The sequence below is a fragment of the Sarcophilus harrisii genome, chromosome 6 (assembly GCF_902635505.1).
Source record: "Sarcophilus harrisii chromosome 6, mSarHar1.11, whole genome shotgun sequence".
In the NCBI taxonomy this organism is placed as follows: domain Eukaryota; kingdom Metazoa; phylum Chordata; class Mammalia; order Dasyuromorphia; family Dasyuridae; genus Sarcophilus; species Sarcophilus harrisii.
The window spans coordinates 253,878,722-253,901,079 of NC_045431.1; the positions used below are offsets into that span (position 1 = coordinate 253,878,722).

General features: G+C 32.9%; 2 protein-coding genes across 2 annotated transcripts; both read right to left on the bottom strand.

Moving 5' to 3' along the window:
• Positions 1–593: 593 nt before the first annotated feature.
• LOC100919807 (olfactory receptor 4S1) lies at positions 594–1,538 on the bottom strand. The gene has a single exon (XM_012553087.1). It carries the CDS (start codon positions 1,536–1,538, stop codon positions 594–596), a length of 945 nt encoding a protein of 314 aa, XP_012408541.1.
• An 18,687-nt stretch (positions 1,539–20,225) lies between these two features.
• LOC100920335 (vomeronasal type-1 receptor 1-like) lies at positions 20,226–21,092 on the bottom strand (the record flags this gene model as incomplete). Its single annotated transcript, XM_003774513.2, has 1 exon — positions 20,226–21,092. A coding segment is annotated over one exon (867 nt), but the record flags the coding sequence as incomplete, so codon positions are not given.
• Between the last annotated feature and the right edge of the window lie 1,266 nt (positions 21,093–22,358).

The following is a 22,358-nucleotide window of genomic DNA, read 5'->3' on the forward strand; positions in this document are numbered from 1 at the left end:
AATGTTTCTCAAACAAATTAGCTCCCTTCAAGTCCAGCATTGCTAGACCAATTATGTTATGGATTAGTTATAATTGGTTATATATTGTTTTGTGAAGTGTGTATGTGTGAGAGAGACAGAGACAGAGACAGAGAGATACACACACAGAGAAAGACAGAGACAGAGAGACACAGAGAGACACAGACACATACACACACAGAGACATACACACACACACACACAGAGAGAGAGAGAGAGAGAGAGAGAGAGAGAGAGAGAATTGAAAAGGAATAAGGGGATACAAGTTTTAATTTTATCTCTTTTAATCACTCTGCTATACCTAAGGAATTCATTTAATTTAGATGTTCACTTCCTCATGCATTTTAATTCCTTATCTTATGAGAAAGGAATGAATAGATTTCCAAAATGCTTCTAAATGTATTAAACATAATCTTAATATGAGGGACTATGATCACCAACACAAATTCTTTCACTTAAGTAGAAATAACAGACCAGAAATAGACAAACATGGAGATTCCAATAATCAGCATAAGGAAACATTCACTGTCACTCATTTCTGGACATAGCTACAATTGAATAAGTCAAATATCAGTTCATTTCTTTTCAGATGTCTTTTTTATAGTCCATAGTTTCCTCATGGCATTTTTTACTTCATTATTTCTCAGGGTGTATATCAGCGGGTTGAGCAATGGAGGCATCACAATATTGAACAAGATAACAAGTTTATCAACTGCCAGTGTGGTTGAGGGGCGGATGTACATAAACATAGGAGGCACAAGGACCAGGAGAACAGTGATAATGTGGGAAGCACAGGTGGAGAGAGCCTTGCGCCTCCCCTCTGATGATTGACTTCTCAGATTCAACAGGATTACAATATATGAGATTATAAGGATGATGAAGGATACAAGTGAGATCATACCACTGTTGGCTACAACAATCAGTCCCACCATATATGTATCGGCACAAGCAAGTTTCAGCAGGGGATGAACATCACAGAAGAAATTGTCAATCTCATTTGGTCCACAGAAAGGCAACTGAACAGTGAGGAGGGTTTGCAGAATAGAGTGAAGGAAACCAGCGACCCAGGATGCCCCAGCCAATAGGCCACATTTTTGCCGATCCATAATGGTTGTATAGTGCAGAGGTCTACAGATGGCCACATAGCGGTCATAGGCCATAGCAGTGAGGAGGAAGATCTCTGTTCCACCAAAGAAATGGGCAGAAAATAATTGAGTCATGCAGCCATTGAATGAGATGGTCTTTCTCTCTACAAAAGTGTCAGCAATCATCTTTGGAGTAGTGGCTGATGGATAGCACATGTCTGCAAAGGATAAGTGGCTGAGGAAGAAATACATGGGGGCAGTGAGGGTTTTGCTGGCATTTATGGTGATCACCACAAGTAAGTTTCCAAAAACTGTAAGCACATGAATGATAGAGAATACCACAAAGCAAGCATACTGCATCTCCCGACTTTCAAAGAGTCCAAACAAAACAAACTCTGTCACATTGTTTTGCTTTTCCATTAGTTGGGAAGACATCTAAGTATTCAAGGCACTGGTGATTTATACCTGAAATTATATGAAATACAAATTATAATGGCTTCCAAACTATTTTCCCCTTAGTCTTGGTCCATATGGGAATTTGGTAAGTTTCTTAATGCAAAAGAGATAATATTTTTTACTCAATCCATTCACAAACTCTTTTTTCTTCATTCTCATTCATTATACTTGGATCTTATAGTTTATCTAAGATTGTCCAAGTAGTAAGTGGTTGAATCAAAATTCAATAGCCAAAGTCATTAAGAGTCAAAGTGGTTAAGAAAATTGAACATACAGCCAAGAAATTTCAATTTTAAAATAGGGTATGACTAAAGTAATGAAACTTTGATTCTTTAAATTTCATAAATACTCTAGAGGTAGGTTTAACCAGATTGAGGGTAACCAAGATATGGTGTCTACTCCAAGTATGTGATGAACTTCTATGGTAGTATGGGAGAAGAACATTTTGTCCCAATGGCTATGAAGGCAGTTAATATAGGTATTATGGAGTTCTTCAAGCAATTGAAAAGAAAGATTGCCTGGAAGATCTCTGAAACCCTTAGCAGATATATAGAGCTCCAATATTGCTACTGACCGGCAAAATCTTCAGTCCAGGAGCCAGAAAAACAATTTTTAATGATTTTAGAGATTTAAATTAAAGGGGAAAAAAAGACAGAGAGAATGTGCTCATTCAGTATGCTTTCCCTAAAAAATAAAAAAGAAAGAAAAATTAAGAAAAATGTAGTCCCTTCAACCTCAGACATATTAAAATATAGGATTACCTGATGAATACTATTTCTATGTTAAGCAAACCTCAAGTACATCTTTGTAAACTTTTATACCTTTATTTCTTACATGAAATTTCACAAAGTGATATTTTGATTGATTACTTTTATTTGTAGATTTATTATTTTGTGCATTTTAATTTATAAAATTGATATTTACTTTGAAATTTATTATAAATAAAATTTTAGGCATAATATGACTACAGAATTTTATAGGAAGCAACCAAGAATAAAGAAGCTAGAAGTGTTTAACTACCATATATGAACCCAATGAATAAAGACATGTTTGTGTCAAATTATCATATATTCTCTTGAAACAACCCCAAGCTCCTATAGTATATGGTATTACCTTACCTCAAAAAAAGATTACCTTACCTGGAATCTTATGAGACTTTAAATTACTCTTCTATGCTTACTTGAATTCAAGTAAAAGTGATTTTAGTGGCAAACCAGCAAACTCAAATGTTAGGGAAATTTTAGATCATGTCTAGAATCATTGATAGACACGGCCATCGATTTCAAATAGATTAAAATTTCTGGGAAAGACGAAGGTAAAAGCTATGATTGCAATCTAACATTAATTACCCCAAAATGTCAATACTTCTTTCTGAATAGTAAAACATGTCAACCTTGAAACATTGGTTCTGGGCATTTTGTCTTTTCTGTAATGCTATCCCTGGTTCACTAACAATATCCTCATTGTGTAGGTGGGTCTGATAAATTGATCTAGTATTTCTTAATAACAAAGAGGGGTAGTTGTTAGCATCATATGTGTGTCAACCAACTTTTTTTTGGTATAACCAATCATGTTGACCCCACCTCATGATGCTATCTTCCCTGTTTTGTTTTTCACTACCTATTCAGCTATATTCTTTGTTGTCTTATACTTCCCAAAACTATATGAAAGTTATGAAACCCTAACTTTAGTCTAATCTTAAACCCTATGTTTATGTTTATGTTATGTCTTTAGTCATTGAGAAGTCATTGAAATAATTTAATGGTTACTGCTAGTTTACTTAACAAATTCATCATGCATAGACTATTGTCTCTCACTTTATCTTAAATTCCAAATGTAACAGTATCTGAGAATAATACATTTCTAACACCTTTCCTGCATCATTGGGTCTCATTAAGACTAAGAAAAAAATAATCTTAGGATAAAGATATTGATTGTCTCCATAACCAGTTCAATCATGTAGCCCTATATTCTACATCAGTAAAAGATTCAGACAAGAGCTTATTCTCTAAAGCACTCCAATTACATTATTTTGGATTGGACTCTATTGTTCTCTCAGGGATATCATCAGAAAAGATTCTATCCTGTGAATTGCATATCCCTTTGTACTCATGTCTCTTTAGTATTTCCAGTACCTATTGGATAGAGGGCAGAGTTAAAACCTTAAAAGCTTCCATCTGAAGAGGATTTCCAGACCAAACATCTCTTAATTTTCTCCCACTCCTTTCACTTAAAATCTACCAAAATCACAACCCCATAGATAGCTTTCCCTCCTTGCCTCCAAAGACTTTATTAGCTTTTTTGGGGGGGTGGGGAGGTTAGAAGGGCAATTAGATTGCAAGCTGATTGAGAGCAGACACTTTAATTTTTTTTTTTTTTTTTTTTTTAGCTCTTGTCCTCAGCACTGCTTATAGTCCATTCAGTATACAGTAGGTCAATAAATGTTTGTTTGACAATTGTTGTTATCCTTCATTCTCGAGAGGGACCAAAATGACATTTCTACATTAGAGTCTAGTCTAAGATTCTTCATACATATAACTTTCTCACCTGATTCCTTTGCCCTTTTTCCTTTAGTTATTTTTACAATTTAGTATATTAAGTGCATCCAAATAACTCAGATGTTTAACTGTGCATGTAGAATTATTAGAATGGTACTATTGAGTGTCACAGACCAAAAAGAAAAGATTCAGAATTAAAGCATGGTAGCAGGGAGGACAGGGCTTTATATTTTTCTTTCTTTGAAATATATTTATGTATATATATATATATATATTATATATATACATATACATATATATTATTCTCATCTGTTCTCATCTCACTATTGTGAGGGTATGCAAAAGAATTTTCTATTGACTGTGAAGGCAGTTGGATGATCAACGTGGAGATGAGACATGTTCTAAGCAATAGAACTATAGTTAGAAAATTTGTGTGATCTCCAATGGGGACTACTTCAAAAGGCAAAGAGGTCTTGTGATAGGTGTACATTAATACCTGTGTGTGTATTTACATATGTCAAAACTATCTACTAATACACCCACCACAATAAGAAAGTCAATAAGCATTTTGATTATAAGTGAGATATGCTTGACTCTCATTAGGGAATGGGCATGAATTCTGTGCACTTGACTTAACTGTGAGATATTGTTCTTAGGGAACTTTTTTTATTGTACTTGAGCTGGGACTGACTTGTATAGATGATTAAAGAAATTCTGATGTAGGGGGAAAAGCAATCTGTAACTGAATAAAGAGAAGAGATCGAGATGGTAAAAGAAACAAAGACAGATCAGATTGTTATCCTGGAATCCCAGTACTCCAAATTACAGAAACTATTGGACAAAATATAGTGCATAAAGACTGATGTAAGAGAGTCCTTATTTTACTGGAAGAAACCTGTAATAAATCTCAGAATGAGGATAATTTTCTGATTCCACTTACATTTCTATGCTATTTTTTTGGCATCTTTGGGTATTCCATGATTTACTATCACTAATTGCTACAGGGCTAAGGATTACCTCTCCCTTCTTCTGACACAGACATGTCAAACTGGAAGAAATATACAATAAAGCTTCATAAAGAAATAAAGAAATCTGGAATTTAAATGAAAGTCTATAATATGTTATAATGTTTGAATTATTGAATTTGGACTTAGATTCAAATAAAGTACCTAAATATATAACTTTTGCTCCTTTTATGATTGAGTTTTCTCATCTGAAATATGGTGGTTTGGATTACTCCAAGGTTTCTTTTAGTTCTAAATCTTATAATGCCATCAATTCTATTCAGGAAAATCAAATCTAAGTGATGTGGGATTTTAACTGAATCCTGGTGATAAAATTCTAGGATCCTGGGATCTTAGACTCTTCTAGGCAGTTCAACTATTGCCAAAAAGCAATTATTTTTCCCTCCAGGGATGTCTCTCCAGCCTAGTTAAATGCTTCTTTTTTATATAGTAATCCCCTAAAGGAAAGTGGAATGTTTTTTTTAAGAAGATGTTGGAGCACTGAATGGATTTTTTAATGTGGTACTTGTAGCAGAATCAACATGAGGCAGAAGTGTGGATGCCCTTTGAAATGGCTAATGCACATATTGTAAAATTATATCAATGCTTTGTACAGAGCACATAAGCTCTAGAAGTTTAAAGAATGTTTCATTTTTGTATTTCTTTCTTTAAATCTAAGACACATTTTTGTGTATAATTGACACTTCACAGATATTTCTTGAATTTTGATAAATTTGATATTCAAATTATGTCCATGGTCTTAATTTAGATATTAGAAACAAAATTTGTAAACCCCTAACGGAGAAAGATATTGAAACAAAGAGAATACTATTTTGATCAGCATAATCTCAGAGGGGTATTTAGCATCAAATAAGCAGTGGAGACAAAGAGGAGAGAAAATTAGATTTGGTGCAGAGAATATGCATTTAAGTCATGAAAATAAACATTAATATCACTATAGCTGTAAGTATGTTACTTAAACTGGAGTTTTCTCATTGGTAAATTATGACAATACCAATAGTAACTTCCTCATGGTTGTGGTGTGTGGCTTAAATGAGCTAACATCCACAAGTTTTACAAACTTTAAGTTCTACTTAAAGAATTAGATTTAATATTTAAATCCAGATATCTAGATGATCTTATTTCAGCAGACTTCATGTAATAGCATATAGTCTTTTGTAAAATGAAAGGTTTTGCAAAGATTTGGTCATTAGAACAATTTAAAATGAAATTACCCGTTTCATAAGACAGATAATTCTGGATTATTAGAAATATTTTTAAAAGAACTACATAATTCTCAGCAAAAGACAATACAGACAATATAGAAACACAGGTAGAAGATTGGTGTCTGCATTGTCTTTTACAATAGGTGCATTAACCATTTCAAAGGGCATCCACACTTCTGCCTCATGTTGAAGATTCTCTATTTTTCGCTTGAATATTTTCCAAGAATATTATTTTGAGCTATAATTATCCATGTAAGTATCATATTTTTCTGACAGGCTCCATTAGCACACAAAAAGAATTTCACTGAATTATTATATCCCCTCACTCTCCTGGCATTGAAGAGTGTAGTGAATAAAGAGTTGGAAATTTGGAATTCAAATTTTGCCTCTGGAACATATGATCTGTGTAACCCTGGTTAGACCCCTTAACTTTTGAGTACCCAACATAAGTCTCTATCTAAGTGACTAGTCTAAGGCCTTAAGTTGCAGCAAAGGTTTAGATCTATTTTTTTTTAACAGAAAATTCTTCACTGACTATCCTTTACTATACAGGTCTACCCTTTACTGTAGTCCCGCATCCATTATCTCCAAATCTAAGTGTAAAATTCATCAAAGAATCAAAATTTTAAATGAAATATAAAAATATGAAGTTGAAATATATGTGCCCAGAATCATAGAGACTGGGTTAAATAGACATTAGAAGTAAGTGGTTTTGTCTTTTCCCCCTTTCCAGTTTTGAAGATTTCTCTAAGTAGGGTCTCATAAATTGCTAGGTAATGGTGCTTATTTCATGGGAAAGAAATAAAGAAGTAAAAAATAAAGAAGTATTAATAACTTTCATTTATATAACTCATGTGCCAAAGACAAATACTATCTCATTTAATTCTCACAAAACTCTGAGAGATAGGTCCCGTTGTCACTCCAATGTTACAGATGAGAAAACTGAGACAAACAGAAACTGACTTACGTACCCAGAATTATACATGTAAGGCTGTATGTGAAAGACTCAGCTGCCTCATAAGTACCTTGATGATTTTAAAAGGAAACAGAAATCCATTATGTTAACATTTGGATTCTCCAAGGGCAATCTAAAAGAGTGTATATTCACCTAAAAAAGGGTCACAGTATTATTAACATATATAGTTAGATAATATGTTTAGGTGTATAGGTGTATAAACATATATATCATAAGGAGAGAAAGAAATAAAAACCTCAAATCAATGTTGCAAAATCTTACAATAAATTTTACTATGTCATTGAAGATCTACCTCTCCATCTCAAATGATTTTTGATTAAGATTTTAACATGGTTCAAACAAATTTAGCTATATGCTTTATAATTGGCAACAAATTAGAAACATTAATTTAGAAATACAAGGTTAAATTGGTAACAGGGTATTTAAAGGAGACAGCTTTGTATAGTATATAATTATTTTGAGTCTCAAGACAACTTTAGTTTAAATATTGTCTCATATCTGGTAGCTAGATGATTCTGGTAAAGTCATCTCCCTTCTCTTGAATTCAGTTTTCTAAAATGAGGATTTGATGGATTTGATTGTCTCCAGCTCCTTTATAGCTCTAAATCTCTGACCTTACTATTTAGCCTCAAATATCTAGGCTTCAAGATTAATATTGCTAGGATTTCATGATTTTGTGTCATATTCAAGTTAACAGGAAGATAGCCAAATTTAGAAATTCTGAACCTACTCCATTAGGGCCTAATTTTTCACTTATTTTTTTCTTCTACTCTCATCAGATGCCAAATAGGGCCCCTCAGAAAAATCACTGTATATCTTAGCTGGAAGGGATCTGGGGATCATCCAATATATTGCCCTCCTTTTTTCAGTTCAACCCAAAGATTGCAAGTACTTGAGCCAAGGTTATAAACTAATAAGCTGGTGCTTATGCTCAGATCTCTTACTTTCTAACCCTGTGCTCCTTGTACTGTGTGTTAAGGCCCATCAAAGTGTGTTCATATCTCATTAAGGGATGAGTAAATCTTCAAAAAGATCATCTGTTAACATAAAAGGAATGAACAGAAAACTTTGTATTTAAAAGATACTATGGGAATTATTAGCTAAAACAACAACAACAACTTACATTTAATGTGTCCATAAGTAGAAAGGCAAGATTTTGGATTAATGTTCAGGAATCTTTTCATCTACTGATCTTGTACTTAAGATGAAGAAAACAAAATAGTCTTAAAAGTTTTGATTCTTCAGTGGTCCTCAGATTCAATGCTATTCTCTTCAGATAATAGTTCCTGACAGGCTTATTTTCTGATGACTTTTCAGGATAAGTAATCAGGTTCCTCTGTTATGAATGAGAGTTTGCCCTGCAATTAAAACCAGAAAGCAATGGTACTTATCTTTTACTTGTTAAAGATGGTTCAGGGAGACTCTTAGAAATGTCTCTTCTCTTTTAATCAGTACCAAGTTTTTAACTTTTCTGCCATGGAAGATGCATCATATCTACTTTATCAAGAGATTTGGTAATGAGATCCCTAGTGTATTACATCCTAATTTAAAGAAATTAACTATGGTGCAAATTGGCGCCACAGTAGTAGAATATACTGGGTAAACTTTGGAACCTGAAAGGTTTCACTTTACTTGGATTTTTTTTTGGTAGGTGGATGTTGAAATTTTATGTTAAATTGGAAAACTGGATTGTATATCAAAAAAAAACATTCATAAATCCATTCATTCAGTTCAACAATACAGAAAACATTTATTAGCTAGAAATTATGTACAAGATAATGTTCTAGACATTACAAATATTAAATTAAAAGGGGAAGAAGATGGAGATTAAAAGTAAACATTTAAGAGCATCTCTGAAAATTTGTAGCACATTTGTAAGTTTATGCCACATTATTAAAATTTTCTCTATTTTTCCTCAACTCAAGACAATCAAGAAAAACCATAAATTAAATTCTGATTTGTAACATTTATCAATTTCAGAGGCATATATTTTTGATGAGAAAAGATTATTTTTTCTAAGCTTTTCCTCTGTTTTTTTTTTTTTTTACTTTTTAAAATTCTAAACTATGCAATTAACTAAACTTGGGTAAGTTATTTCATTTTTAGAGGCCTAAGTCTCATCATGACTAACAGTAGATGTTATATATTGCTTTATAAAATCCCTTTACATAATAATTTGATTTTCACAATAGCTCAGTGAATTAAATACTATTAGAGCTTTTATCACCATTTTACAGATAAAGAAACAGATAGCTCAGAGATTAAACAAATTGACCATAATCTAACAACAAGGAAATATTTTAAAAGAGAGTCAAAATTTTCCAAACTCTCAAGGCCTCTTCTAATATATTTTATTATGTTCTTTCTATGCTCTGAAATTATTTTCAGGCCTGAGATTCCATCTTCTAAAGTCTTTTCTGTGTCTACAAATCTACATTTTATTGTCCCTTCTATGCCTAATAGCAGCTTGCAAAATTTATCAGGCAGCTAGGTAAAATAGCAAATAAAACAATAGGCCTGGAATCAAAAAGGTGTAAACTCAAATGCAGAATCACATACAGACTAGTTCTGTGATCTTGGACAAGTAACTTAACTACTCTTTGTCTTGTTTCTTGAAGTGTGAAATGGGTATAAAAAAATAAGGTACATTACAGAATCATTCTGCGAATCAGATAAATATTTGTAAAGCCCTAGACTCTGTACCTGTCACATGATAGGAGGTATCTAAATTGCTGTAAACATTTATTTAAAATGAAATCCAAAATTTTTTGAGAAAATAAATCACTATGGGTCTTAATTCCTACTCTGTAACAGACAGTATGTGGATTATATATGTTCTCTAAGCCTTTATTGGTTGATATCTATGGTTTTGTGATCCTATGTTGAAAAGGACTGATTAAATGATTGTTCTGCTTCTGTTACTTCTCCATGATTGCACACAAAGCTCATAGTATAAGCTATTAAATCAATAGATTTGAATTTCAATGATGATCAAAGTCCAGAATTGTAAGCTGCTCTAGAAACGTTTTTCCAATTTAACATGCCAAGAAGATATATCTGAAAATAATGACAATGGGAACCACGTATGGATTGATCACAGAGCATAATCATAATGAAATCATTCTTTAATGAGAGATGGAATAAACAGCCATAATTACATTTTAATTAATTAATTTTAATACAAATTGATTTATGAATCATATTGGGAGGGAGGGAGGGAAAAATCAGAACAAAATGGAGAAACCATGGGAGATAAAAATCCAGAAAAAAGAAGTGAACATAGCATGTGTTGATTTACATTCATCACTCCATGGTGCTATTTCTTGATGCAGATGACATTTTCTGTCCAAAATCTATTGCTATTGCTTTAGATCACTGAACCACTGAGAAGAAGCGAGCCTTTCATAGTTGATCATCGAACATCCTTGCTGTTATTGTGTACAATGTATTCCTGCGTTTACTTGTTTTGTTCAGCATCAGTTCATGTGAATCTTTCCAGGCCTTTCTAAAATCAGCTGGTTCATCATTTTTTAATAGAACAATACTAATACATTACCTATGTGTACCACAACTTGTTCAGCTAATTGCCTTTTGATGGACATCTATTCATTTCCCAATTCTTTGCTTCCACAAAAGTAGCTGCTACAAATATTTTTGCATATGTTCAAAGAATATGGATCCTTTTCCCTTTTTTATTATTTCATTGGGATATAAACCTAATAATGGCATTGCTGGGTCAAGAGTTATGCACAGTTTTATAGCCCTTACATAGTTCCAAATTGTTCTCCAGAATGGTTGGATCATTTCACAACTCTGGAAACAATGCATTACTGTCCCAGTTTTCCCACATCCCTCCAACATTAATCGTTATATTTTCCTGCCACCTTAACCAGTCTTAAAGGTATGAAGTGGCACTTCAGAGTCATTTTCATTTGCATTTCTCTAGTCAATAATGATTTAGAGCATTTTTCTTATGATTATAGATGGTTTTAATTTCATCATCTGAAAATTATCTGTTCATGTCATTTGATGGATATTATTTTTTCATCAGGAATCCATACATATTAACAGATTTTTCTTTCAAAAACCCAGATTTGATAATATGACTCCAATGATTAGAGACTTTTACTGGCTTCCCATTCCCTACAAGGATTCATAAATATTCTAAACATGGATATTCAATGCTCTTATGATAAACAATGTCATCCTGGAAACCTTCTATGAAACTCCATCTACAAACCAAGTTTCTTTTATATAACTTCAAAACATTTAGAATATATAAATTGTTTATTGTGCCTCAATGGTCTTCTATTCATTCTTCTTTAGTTCTCTGTTTTGCATTTAATCACCATCATGGCAAGAAGTTTTTTTTTTTTTTTTTTTTTTATTGATGTTAATATTCTCTTCACATGTTATTTCAGTAAATTTATCATGCAAGACACTGGACAAAATTTGGCTAACTTAAATGGATATATATTCCCTTTTATAATTTTGGCTTCCTATTCATTTTGATGTTTAATATTCAGAAATACAGTTTTATGTTTAATTATGTAATTACTAATAAAAAGTGCTTCAATATATCAATATGATTACTTTCCATAAAAAGCAATAACAATAACCTAAAGCTTCTACTTTGAGGTTTCAGTGGAGAAGCTTATGTTCAGCTAAAGTTAAAGTTCAGCTTCCACTCTGAAGATACCAAGGATACAATTGCTTTAAATTAAGGGAAAACTCTGTTCTCAATACTTTCATAAAACATCATCTCTATAGTTCTAGCCATGTTTGTGGAATATTCCTGGGAAGATAAGAAAATGTGACCTTGCTCTTTCTTAAGTAATTAAGCTTGTTTTATCTAATTCACCAGTCTCTAATAAGTTTGCAAAAGATTGAAGGATTTCAGGATATAAGTAGGACCCATAAATTTATTTTAACTTCTTTAGAAAAGTTAGCTTAAGTTTAATCGTTCTTTTATGTCAAATTTAACTTTAAATTTCTTGATGATTGAAAACATCATTCTTTGGTTTTTCTAGCTAGGTACTACCTCCCTTGCCCTGCTGCATTGAAACTAACTTTTTTTTCTGCATACACCTCCGAAACTGGCTAGTCCCTTACAGTGATGTGATGCTGATCATGTTCTTTAATCCTCCAGACTTGGTTTTGTCCTCTCTGCAAAGATGATGTTGGAATTAATGACCAATAACATGCCTTCAATACTATAATATTTGAAGTACTGTATCACTATAAGTTCTTAATAATGGCACTAAAAATAATCACAGCAATAATAATTGTTAACATTTATGAAGCATTTATTATGTTTCAAGCTTTGTGTTAAGAACCTTACAAGAAATCAAATCTCATTTGATGTTAACAATAACTCTGGGAGTTAGGTGCTATTCATATTCTATTTTAAAATTGGCATAACTGTGACAAAAAGAAGTTAAGGGGTTTGTCCAGTGTGACATAGCGATAAGTATTTCAGATTAAATTTTATTTAATTGTTCCTGATTGTAGGATCATTTCTCCATTATCTGCACCAAGTAACTGCATTCATCTTTTTTTCTCAATGACCCAAGAAATGTATGTCCTGATCAGAATGGTTGGTATAAAAAAGCATCAAAATTGAGAAACCAAAACTAATTTCTGCTTAATTTCTGGAAAATCACCATTTATCACAATATTCCCATATACAAAATGATAGGTTTGAATTATATACAACTCAAAGGTATTTCAACTTTAAAATTAGAAGACGCTCTCGTGTTTAGTCTGAGAAGTGGATGAGTAGAGGCAGGACCTTTTTATCTCTTGGAAAACATAACAAGAATTAGAGATCTGGGAGTCACTGATTATTAGGACATAGGGGACAAATGCTGGGTAGCAAAGAGTCAAAAGAACAGAGACATGTATCACCCACTGTCTAGTTGCTTGAAGATTGTTCATATAAATAATAAAGATGAAACTAACTGAATAAAAGCATAGAAAAATGCTCACCAGCAATAGGATGATTTTGGTGGCTCTGATTTCTGGGGAGCCTCTTGGAGTAAGTCTACTGCCAAGAGTATGCCTGATTTTCTGATAGTGTCTAAAGAGGATGACCATGATATAGCTACTGGTAATGATCATGGCAACTACAAACACTCCTTGATGAAATGATTTAATGATAATAAATTTGGGGAAAGTTGTGATGTATTTCTTTAAAGAACAAAAATCTTGGTTGCTACTTTGTTTACTGTCACTGCTGTTCCTATCACCACTCACATGAAAAAATATAGTCATACTTAAAATCAGAATGGGGATCCATAATAACATGCAGAATAAAATAATGTACTTTGGACCTTTGAGTAGGAGCTCTGTCCATCTATTTTTGCTGGAACTAATGGTGATGGCTTGGAATATACTCAGGAGACAAGTACTACAAAGGGAAATATTTTGGGACACTCTCTGAAGAAAAATTATGATTTTACATCCACTGTCATCAAGGGAAATTTTGAAGTGCAGCAACTGGATTGCCCATGGAACTCCCCTGATGAGAATCACCAAAATGTTGGAAAAGACCAAATTAATGACAATTATGTTAATTAATCTGATTTTATGGCTGGTGATTAAATGAAATGCATACTGGTAAAGGACTGAAGCATTACCTAACACTCCAATCACAATTTGAAGCAAGTAGAGAAAATACAATATATCAGCATAAGAGTACATTCTATATTAGTCTGTGGAAGGAGAATGGATGTTAGATCCACAGTGACCTGGAGAGGGAAAAAGAGGGTTCTGTTAGAGAATCAGATTTTTCTTTTGGGCTTCAGTATCTTCCACATATTTCAGATTAACTTTAATAAACTTTATATGATAAGGATTGAGAAGGGAGTTTTAGCAAATGCTTTACTCCTGATAGCTTTTGAGTTTTGTAATTATAATATTTGTATAAAAGATTATTTTAAATATTTGTACTTTTGACTCTATCTGATCTGCTGGGCAGATGATAATATTCTGATTTTGTTTTATTTTGGCTTTTACTTTCCTGTTCTCTTTCTGTTTTTCTTAATTAATTTTCTTAATTAAAAATGATAAATAAAAATAAAACAAAACCAAAAAGAAGAGTTAAAGAATACCCCTTGGAACTTTAAACAGAAGAAACTTCAGACTCAAAAGGGGGGATAGAAATGAGTCAGAATATAATCACAGTTTACAAAGATTTTAAAAGTATTTCATTTGCCTTAGGAATAAGTTTACAAGCTGAAACAACATTTGTCCTCATATATTCAAGACCCAGTTAGAAAGACTTAGAATTTGTAACTCTCTTCAAGGCGAAACACCAACCACTTTCCGCATTATACTTTTCTGTTCTTAGTTTTTTCAGCTCCCTTTCACATCCAATAATTTATTTTCATCTCATATGAATCATTAACTGACATACTGTTCCTCCTTTTCCATGTCTCCATCATTTTGTTTTTGACTCTTCATCAGTTAGCATAGTCCCTAACACAATGTGAGTACTTAATAAATGCTTCTTCCAGCTAAGAACTTCACTTTAAACATATTGATGCAAAAGCAAATAATACTTATAAATATATAGTGACTCCTTCACAGATATCTTTAACTCTTCATTATATCAACCTACCTAATATGAGGGAAGGATATCTCCGATATCTCCTGACTTAGATGAATTGAGAAACACTAAGGAAAAACAAGAGAGATTATTCTGTTATAATGAAAGTATTTCAGCCACCCCAACATTGCAAACCAGTAGGGAGTCAGGAGAAATACTGTTGAACTGATCATATCATTTTTTCCTGCTACTAAAGCATAGAAATATATAATCCCAGTCTTTTCCCTCAAAGTGAAAGGGAATAGAACTAGAAGAAACTGTAAAGGTTATCTGATCCTTTACATTCTTTTTGCCAATGAAGAAAATGAGACCACAAGAGAAGGGAATTCATTGATATCATTTAGGTAGGAAATAGCAGAACTGGAATTTGAACCCATGTCACCAATTTTTTTTTTCTTTTTTATGACATGATCCACAAACAGTTATTGCCCCTAACCTATTTGCTGTATGTATAAGACATTGATGAAGTAAAGGAAGATAGCAAATATTGCTATTTTCTTAACTTTCGGAGAGCACAGGGGAGATTGGATACTGACAAAGGGAATAATGATTGAAGATATTAAGATCAAGGAAGTAAGTAGAAGCATAACAAGAAGCCTTATCCAAAAAGAGAACAAAATCTGTCTTTATTTAAAGAGGAGGAGGGGCCACTTACAGTGGATGGGAGAGTGCTAATGGACAGTGCACAAGACTTGTACTAATGAAGAATAGAAAAAAAAATTGTAAATACTGATTAACTTTGTGATCTTAAGCAAATCACAACTTCTTTTTAAGTTTCCTTATATGCAAAGTAAAGGTAATAGCAGCATCTACTCAGAGTTATTATTTGTGTTGAAGCAAATAATATTTGTGATATACTGTGTAAACTTTAAAGCACTCCATAAATACTAGCTATTATTACTGCTAATTATATATTGGCAGTCTTCCCTTTTGGCGTATTATTTCTGTTTAGTTTTTGCTAACCAGCTCTTTCTGTGATGCTATGGAGTTGCACATTCTGACACTTTCCCCCCTTAAATTAGTGTCCTGACAAAATTCTAGACACTTTATCATAATTATGGCTGTTGTTTAACCATTGCTATCTGGAAGTCTCTGGATGCCAGGACAGAATAAAAGAATAACATGCAGTCTAAGGAACAAAAAATAATATTCAATCTATTGGACACCTTTTTCACAACTCTGAGAACTATCTCATAGAAATGACAAATTGAGTTAGATTTTAGATTAAGACTGAATGTCCTGAAATCCTGACATCTTGGCACCTGAACTAACTGTAAGTGATAGCCAGAGACTCAAGATTGTGATAAGAGTCTGCCAGAGCCTTAAATAATACCTGCTTTCTCTCCCCTCTGATAGAAGCTTTATTTTAATTCTACTACTTCTGCTCCTTATGCCAGTATCATATATAATAAGGAAAGAGCCTCTCACCAGTTCATTAAGTTATGATTGAGTAGGACAAGGAAAATTTTGGATTCTGTGGTTGGAACAGACATATTCTACTTTAGGATGCTATGCTCATGAACTCTACCCTTGAACAAAATATAACGAATCAAATTAGAAGGTCCCAGAACAGAGAAGCAATAGAGGGAGATGCCTCAGGCTCATTTCAAAATAAGTTAGAAAACAGTTTCTGGCTCAGAGACAGAACTTCATGCTTTTCTGGGAGAGATTTTCAACCCCAAGACCTAGAGACCCATAGCTATGGCTTCCTTTTTTTTCCCCAAAGAAACTTTCCCATCTAGCCTTCTGTCTTTGAAACTGAGTCACTTACCTGTATGCTCTGTATTACCAGAATAGTAGGTAAAGCTGTAGCAAGGTGTGTGTGCATGTGTGTGTGTCTGTGTGTTTGTGTATATGTGAAGAGAGATATGCGCTGGGATATCAAGTTATAAATTGAGATGTGTTTGAGATCATCTCCCTCAGAGATCTTATTATTATGTCACTTTAAGGAAAATTAATATTGTCTCCATAAGAAATCCATGTTGTGCATAGAGAGTGTCAACTTAAAAAAATAGCTTTTACCCTATATCAATTCCCAACAATAATGTTTGGTGATTAATTAGAAACTCCAAAGAAGCATACCTGAGCCTGTGGGGGAAAAAAAAACTTTTCTCTGCTTTAGGTAGGTGAAGATCATTGAGTGTCAAAGGTTAAGAGAGATGGGAATCTTTGAGGATTAGTGGGTGAGAGGCTCCTAATCATAAAGTTCTACTTATCTATATTTGATTCTGGTGATATAACTTAATGCATGAAGTGCTTTCTTAAGCATGGGTCAGGATAGAATTTTGATAACCTTATATTTTGTTGAAGAATAAGGGATATACAGGCAAATCATTGCTGAGAACAGAGATGAAAGTCAAGAGAAATAATAGATGCTGTAATGCAATTTTACAGATTTCAATTTATATTATATTAGATGTGCATATTTTTCAGTCATGTTCGTAATCCCATTTTGGGTTTTCTTGGTAAATATATGGGGGTGAAATGGAAAAAGAATAAATTCAGGATTAGTTGCTGATCTCTATTAGAAAAAGCACTTTTTTGATTATTATGAAATTGTAGATTTGGATAAAAAAAAGGAACAAACAAGCAAACAATGAGCCTTCATAGAGTAAATAGTAAGTTCACTTTTTCTTCTTACCAAATTAATATGAGGTCTATTTGAACCTTTAAACTTCAGGAATATAGGAAAAATCCTTAATACTCCCCTATTGTTATTGTTGTTTATAAAGTGTGCATCCAATATGTGCAAGGAACTTTCCTCATTTTTTTCAGAATGTTTTACCAACATACAACATTAATATTTTCATTTTTAGTAATATGGGACTTTGGTGTTAAAATAAACAACAGTGAGGAAATAACTTGAATATAAAATCAGCAGATAATTTGCATAGGTAGTTATAAGACAGTTGTTCCTTACATTAAGTTATGGAAAATTTTAAGTATAAAGATTTGAGATCACTATATCTTATAATGTATGATTCAGATTTGACTGGTACATAAGAGGTTGTTCAGGCCATTTATTTTCAAGCTCTTTCATTTCCTTGCCTGGTGGTAACAGGTATTCCCATAGGATATCACTTTTCTGTAGTCTTTAATATCCAGTTTCCTTATATACTTTTTCAATAATACCAAGATTCTAGAAATACCACAGCAAAATAGTATGGTTAGAATCTAATAATATTTTATGCTGCTCATTCCATATATATTTCTATTGTTATTCAGTCATTTTAGTAGTGTCCAACTTTTTGTGATCCCATTTGGAGTTTTCTTGGCAATGATACTACAGTATCATTTAGTAGTGATCACAGGATCACTACAGTGGTTTTCTATTTCTCTCTCTCTCTCTCTCTCTCTCTCTCTCTCTCTCTCTCTCTCTCTCTCTTTCTCTCTCTCTTTTAATTATAGCTTTTTATTTACAAAAGATACGCATGGGTAGTTTTTCAGCACTGATCCTTGCAAACTTTCTGTTCCAAGTTTTTTTCCCTCCTTCCCCCACCCTCTTCCCTAGATGGCTGGTAGTCCAATACATGCTAAATATGTTTAAATATATGTTAAATTCAATACATGTATACATATATTAGAGTTATTTTCCTGCACATACAAAAAAGTCAGATCTAGAAAGGAAAAAAAAAACTTACAAAGAAAACCAAATGCAAGCAAACATTAACAGAAAGTGTGAAAATGCTATGTTCTATTCCAACCCTCGGTTCCCACAGTCCTCTCTCTGGGTGTAGATGGCTTTCTTCATCACTGAACAATTGTGACTGTTTGAATCATCTCATTGTTGAAGAGGGCCACGTCCATCAGAATTTATCATTGTATATTCTTGTTGTTGCTCATTTCACTTAGCATCATTTCATGTAAGTCTCTTCAGGCCTCTCTGAAATCATCCTGTTGGTCATTTCTTACAGAATAATAAATAATATTCCACAACATTCATATACCATTATTTTTATTTTTATTTTAAATTGTGAACCAGGGGCAGTTACAGGGCATAATGAATAGAAGAATGCAGCTCCGAAAGTCAGGAGAACCTGAATTCAAATACAGCCTCAGACACTTACTAGTTGTGTAACCTTGGGCAGGTTATTTAACCCCATTTGCCTTACAAAAATGAATAAATAAATGTTGAACCAAAGTAGCAAAGAATCAAAAAAAGAAAATAAATTATCAAAGGCCAAAGAATCATTAGCTATTTCATCCTAGATTTGAACTCCATTTATCTAATTCACAATTAGGGCTTTTTTCATTATACCATAAAAAAGTAGAAGTATGCAATACTATATATCACATCAAATTCCCTTAGCATATTAATTATTTTCACTGCTTATTTTGCCAGTGAAAATGTGTTGTTTTTTTTTTTTGTCTTCAATGTGTGTTTTCTTTATTCAATGTGCTTTTTCCTTAAGGTTTGCCTTCCCATTGTTGTTTTTCTTATTTCCTTTCTTCCTAACTCCCTCATTATGCTTTTCCATATGTTGCTTCTACACTTTTTTTTAATCTTTCTTACCTTTTTCCTTCCTCCATTCTTTCTGACAAAGTAGATCAGAGTAGTATTTTTTTTTGATAAGGCAATTGGAGTTGTGACTTGTCCAGGGTCACATAGATAGAAGTATTAAATATTTGAGACCAGATTTGAACTCCTGACTTTAGGGCTAGTGCTCTATTCCTTAAGCAACCTAATTGTGCATAATCTTTTAAAAATGAATATCACTTTGTTTTCAAGGACTTGAATATATAAGGAAAAAACATGATGGACTCAGTGACCTCCTAGATACTTTCTGTGCTAAAAGAGTTAAAATATTTTAACACAAAAAGTTACTAATGATGATGATGATAATGATAACAATAACACTAATATATATGATTTATGTTCTATGCTCTAGCTATTGTGCTAAGTACAATTAATCTAACCTCATTTAATGAACCCAACAATTGTGGGAATTAAGTGTTATTATTTTCTCCATTCTACAGTTGGAGAACTGAAAATAGATAGAAATTAAGTGACTTGCTCAGGGTCACACAGTAAAAGTGTTTAAACTTAGATTTGAATTGAGTCCTTCCTGAATCGAGTACCAGTCCTCTGTCTTCTATACCACTTAGTGCATTCATCTCTTTACCAATGAATCAAGAAATTTTTGACTTTTAGGTTGGTAAAATATCTTACAGTTGAGAAAGTATAACAATTTCTGCTTTTTTTTTTTTCTGGAAATGTTTCCATTTGCCTAAGCATTCCCCTTTACAAAATGATAAAATTGCACTCCATATAAATCAAAGGGATTTTAGCTTTAAAATTATAAAGCTATATGGTGTTGGGTTTAACAAATTCATGGGTAAGAAAAGGGCTTTTTCATCCTTTGGAAAACATAATAAAATTGGAGATTTGGGAGTCACTGCTTATTAAGACATAGGGGGTGAATGTTGGATAACATAGAGTCAAAAGAACAGAGACGTGTGACATCCATTGTGTTGTACCTTGAGAATTTTGCATACAAATAATAAAAATGAAAGTGACTGAATAAAAGCACAAAAAGATGCTCACCAACAAAAGAATAGTTTTAGTGGCTCTGATCTCAGGGGAAGGTCTGGGGTTTAGACTAATGCCAAGAGTTTGCCTGACTTGCTGATGATGTTTGTACAAAATGAACATCATGTAGCTGCTGGTAGTGACAATGAAACACACAAAAACTCCTTCGTAAAGTGATTTCCAGATTATAAATTTTGAAATAGTCATGGTGTATCTATTTAAAGAACAAAATCTTAGGTTGCTATTCTGTCTACTGTCAGTGCTGTTCCAAGAAGCAGTTGTTTGAAAAAACACAGCTACACCAAACATCAGAACGAGGCTCCACAATAAGCTACAAAATGGAATAACAAACTTTGGAGCTCTATCTTTGAGCTTTGTCCATCTTGTGTTGCTGGAACTGATGGTAATGGCCTGAAATGTACTCAGGAGGCTGGTGCTACAAAGACAAATGCTCCAGGTCACTCTCTGCAGATAAATTAGGATTTTGCATCCAATGACATCAAGGAAAATTTTCAACTGCAACAACTTCATTGTCCATGGCACTCCCCTGAAGAGAATCATCAAAGTGTTGGAAAGGGCCAAATTAATGACAATCAACCCAATGGGTCTTGTTTTATGACCAGTGAACAGATGAAAAATATGCAAGTAAAGGAGTAAAACATTACCTAACACTCCAAGCACAATTTCAAGAAGGTAAAAAAAAATAAAAGATAACTCCATAAGAATACATTTTATATTGGTCTTCAGAAAAAGAAAGGATGTCAGATCTGCAGTGACAAGAAGAAACAAAGAAATCAGTTATAGAAATAGAATGTCTCATAGGGTTTCAATATCTTCCATAGTTACCAAATTAATTTCATTAAATTTTATTTAATATGGAGTGATAAGGAAGTTTTAAAAATTATTTTACTTCTGACAGCTTTTTGAGGCTACTAATATCAATAATTGTATCTTTGGACATTGTACAATGTTTAAACTTAAGAATAATCAATGTTTTGTATTTAATATCACCAAGATACAGAAAAGGCACCAGCATCACTTCCCCTCTAAATCTCTCTTCAGCTAGTCTGAAATACTTTTATGCTGGATGATTTTTGTATTTAAACAGAGCTAATTGTGTGGTCAAGTTGAAGAGCAACAAAATCGCAAGAGAATTCTGTGAAGCTGTTGATCATTTATTCTCTTTTTTCAAAATTTATTCAAAAACCAAAAACATCATTATTTATTGCCATACTTAATTTCTGTAGTCTTATTAGATGTGGGAAGTTCCTTTCATTTCATTTACATGTGGGATGTTCTCAGTGCAGGATCTATTTCAAAGATAAATTAATCAAAAGCATTAATTCTTCAAGCTTAACATTACAATGCCTTTGCTTAGAATCACATAATCAGTATCTATTAGAAGAAAAAGAAACAAGTATTTGTTAAGAATCTTTTGAGTGGGAACCAAAATTGCTAGAATCTTTACAAACTATTATCTCATTTTATACTCACAAAATTGAAAGATGGGTGACATTACCCCCATTATACATCTGGGAAAACTGAAGCAGGCAGAAGTTAATTGACCTGTTCAGGGTAACTTTTATTTTAATCTACATCTTCCTGATTCCAGAAACAATACTTTAATCACTGAGTCAACTAAATATTCTTCCAGGATTAGGATATTCAACTACTGTAAGTAGTACCACAACTCAATGTATCTGCCTTCCTGTGGACTAAAAGAAAGCCACATGGAAGTATTTAGCCTTAATGTAAAGAGAAATAAAACTCCTTAAGACTTTTAAGAAATAACACTCCTTTGAAGATTTCCTTTGGAAAAGGAATAAAAAAGGATTAATGCAAAATGAATTGTGTGGAGTTTGGCAAGTTTCTGTTGTTTTATCTTGTTGTTTTGTTTTGTTTATAGAATGAGCGAATTCATGAAATCCCTCAAAGACCTAAATACCCAGCTACTAT

Coding starts and splice junctions, on each gene's coding strand:
- LOC100919807 (XM_012553087.1), bottom strand. CDS start 1,538: ATGTCTTCCCAACTAATGGAAAAGCAAAACAATGTGACAGAGTTTGTT.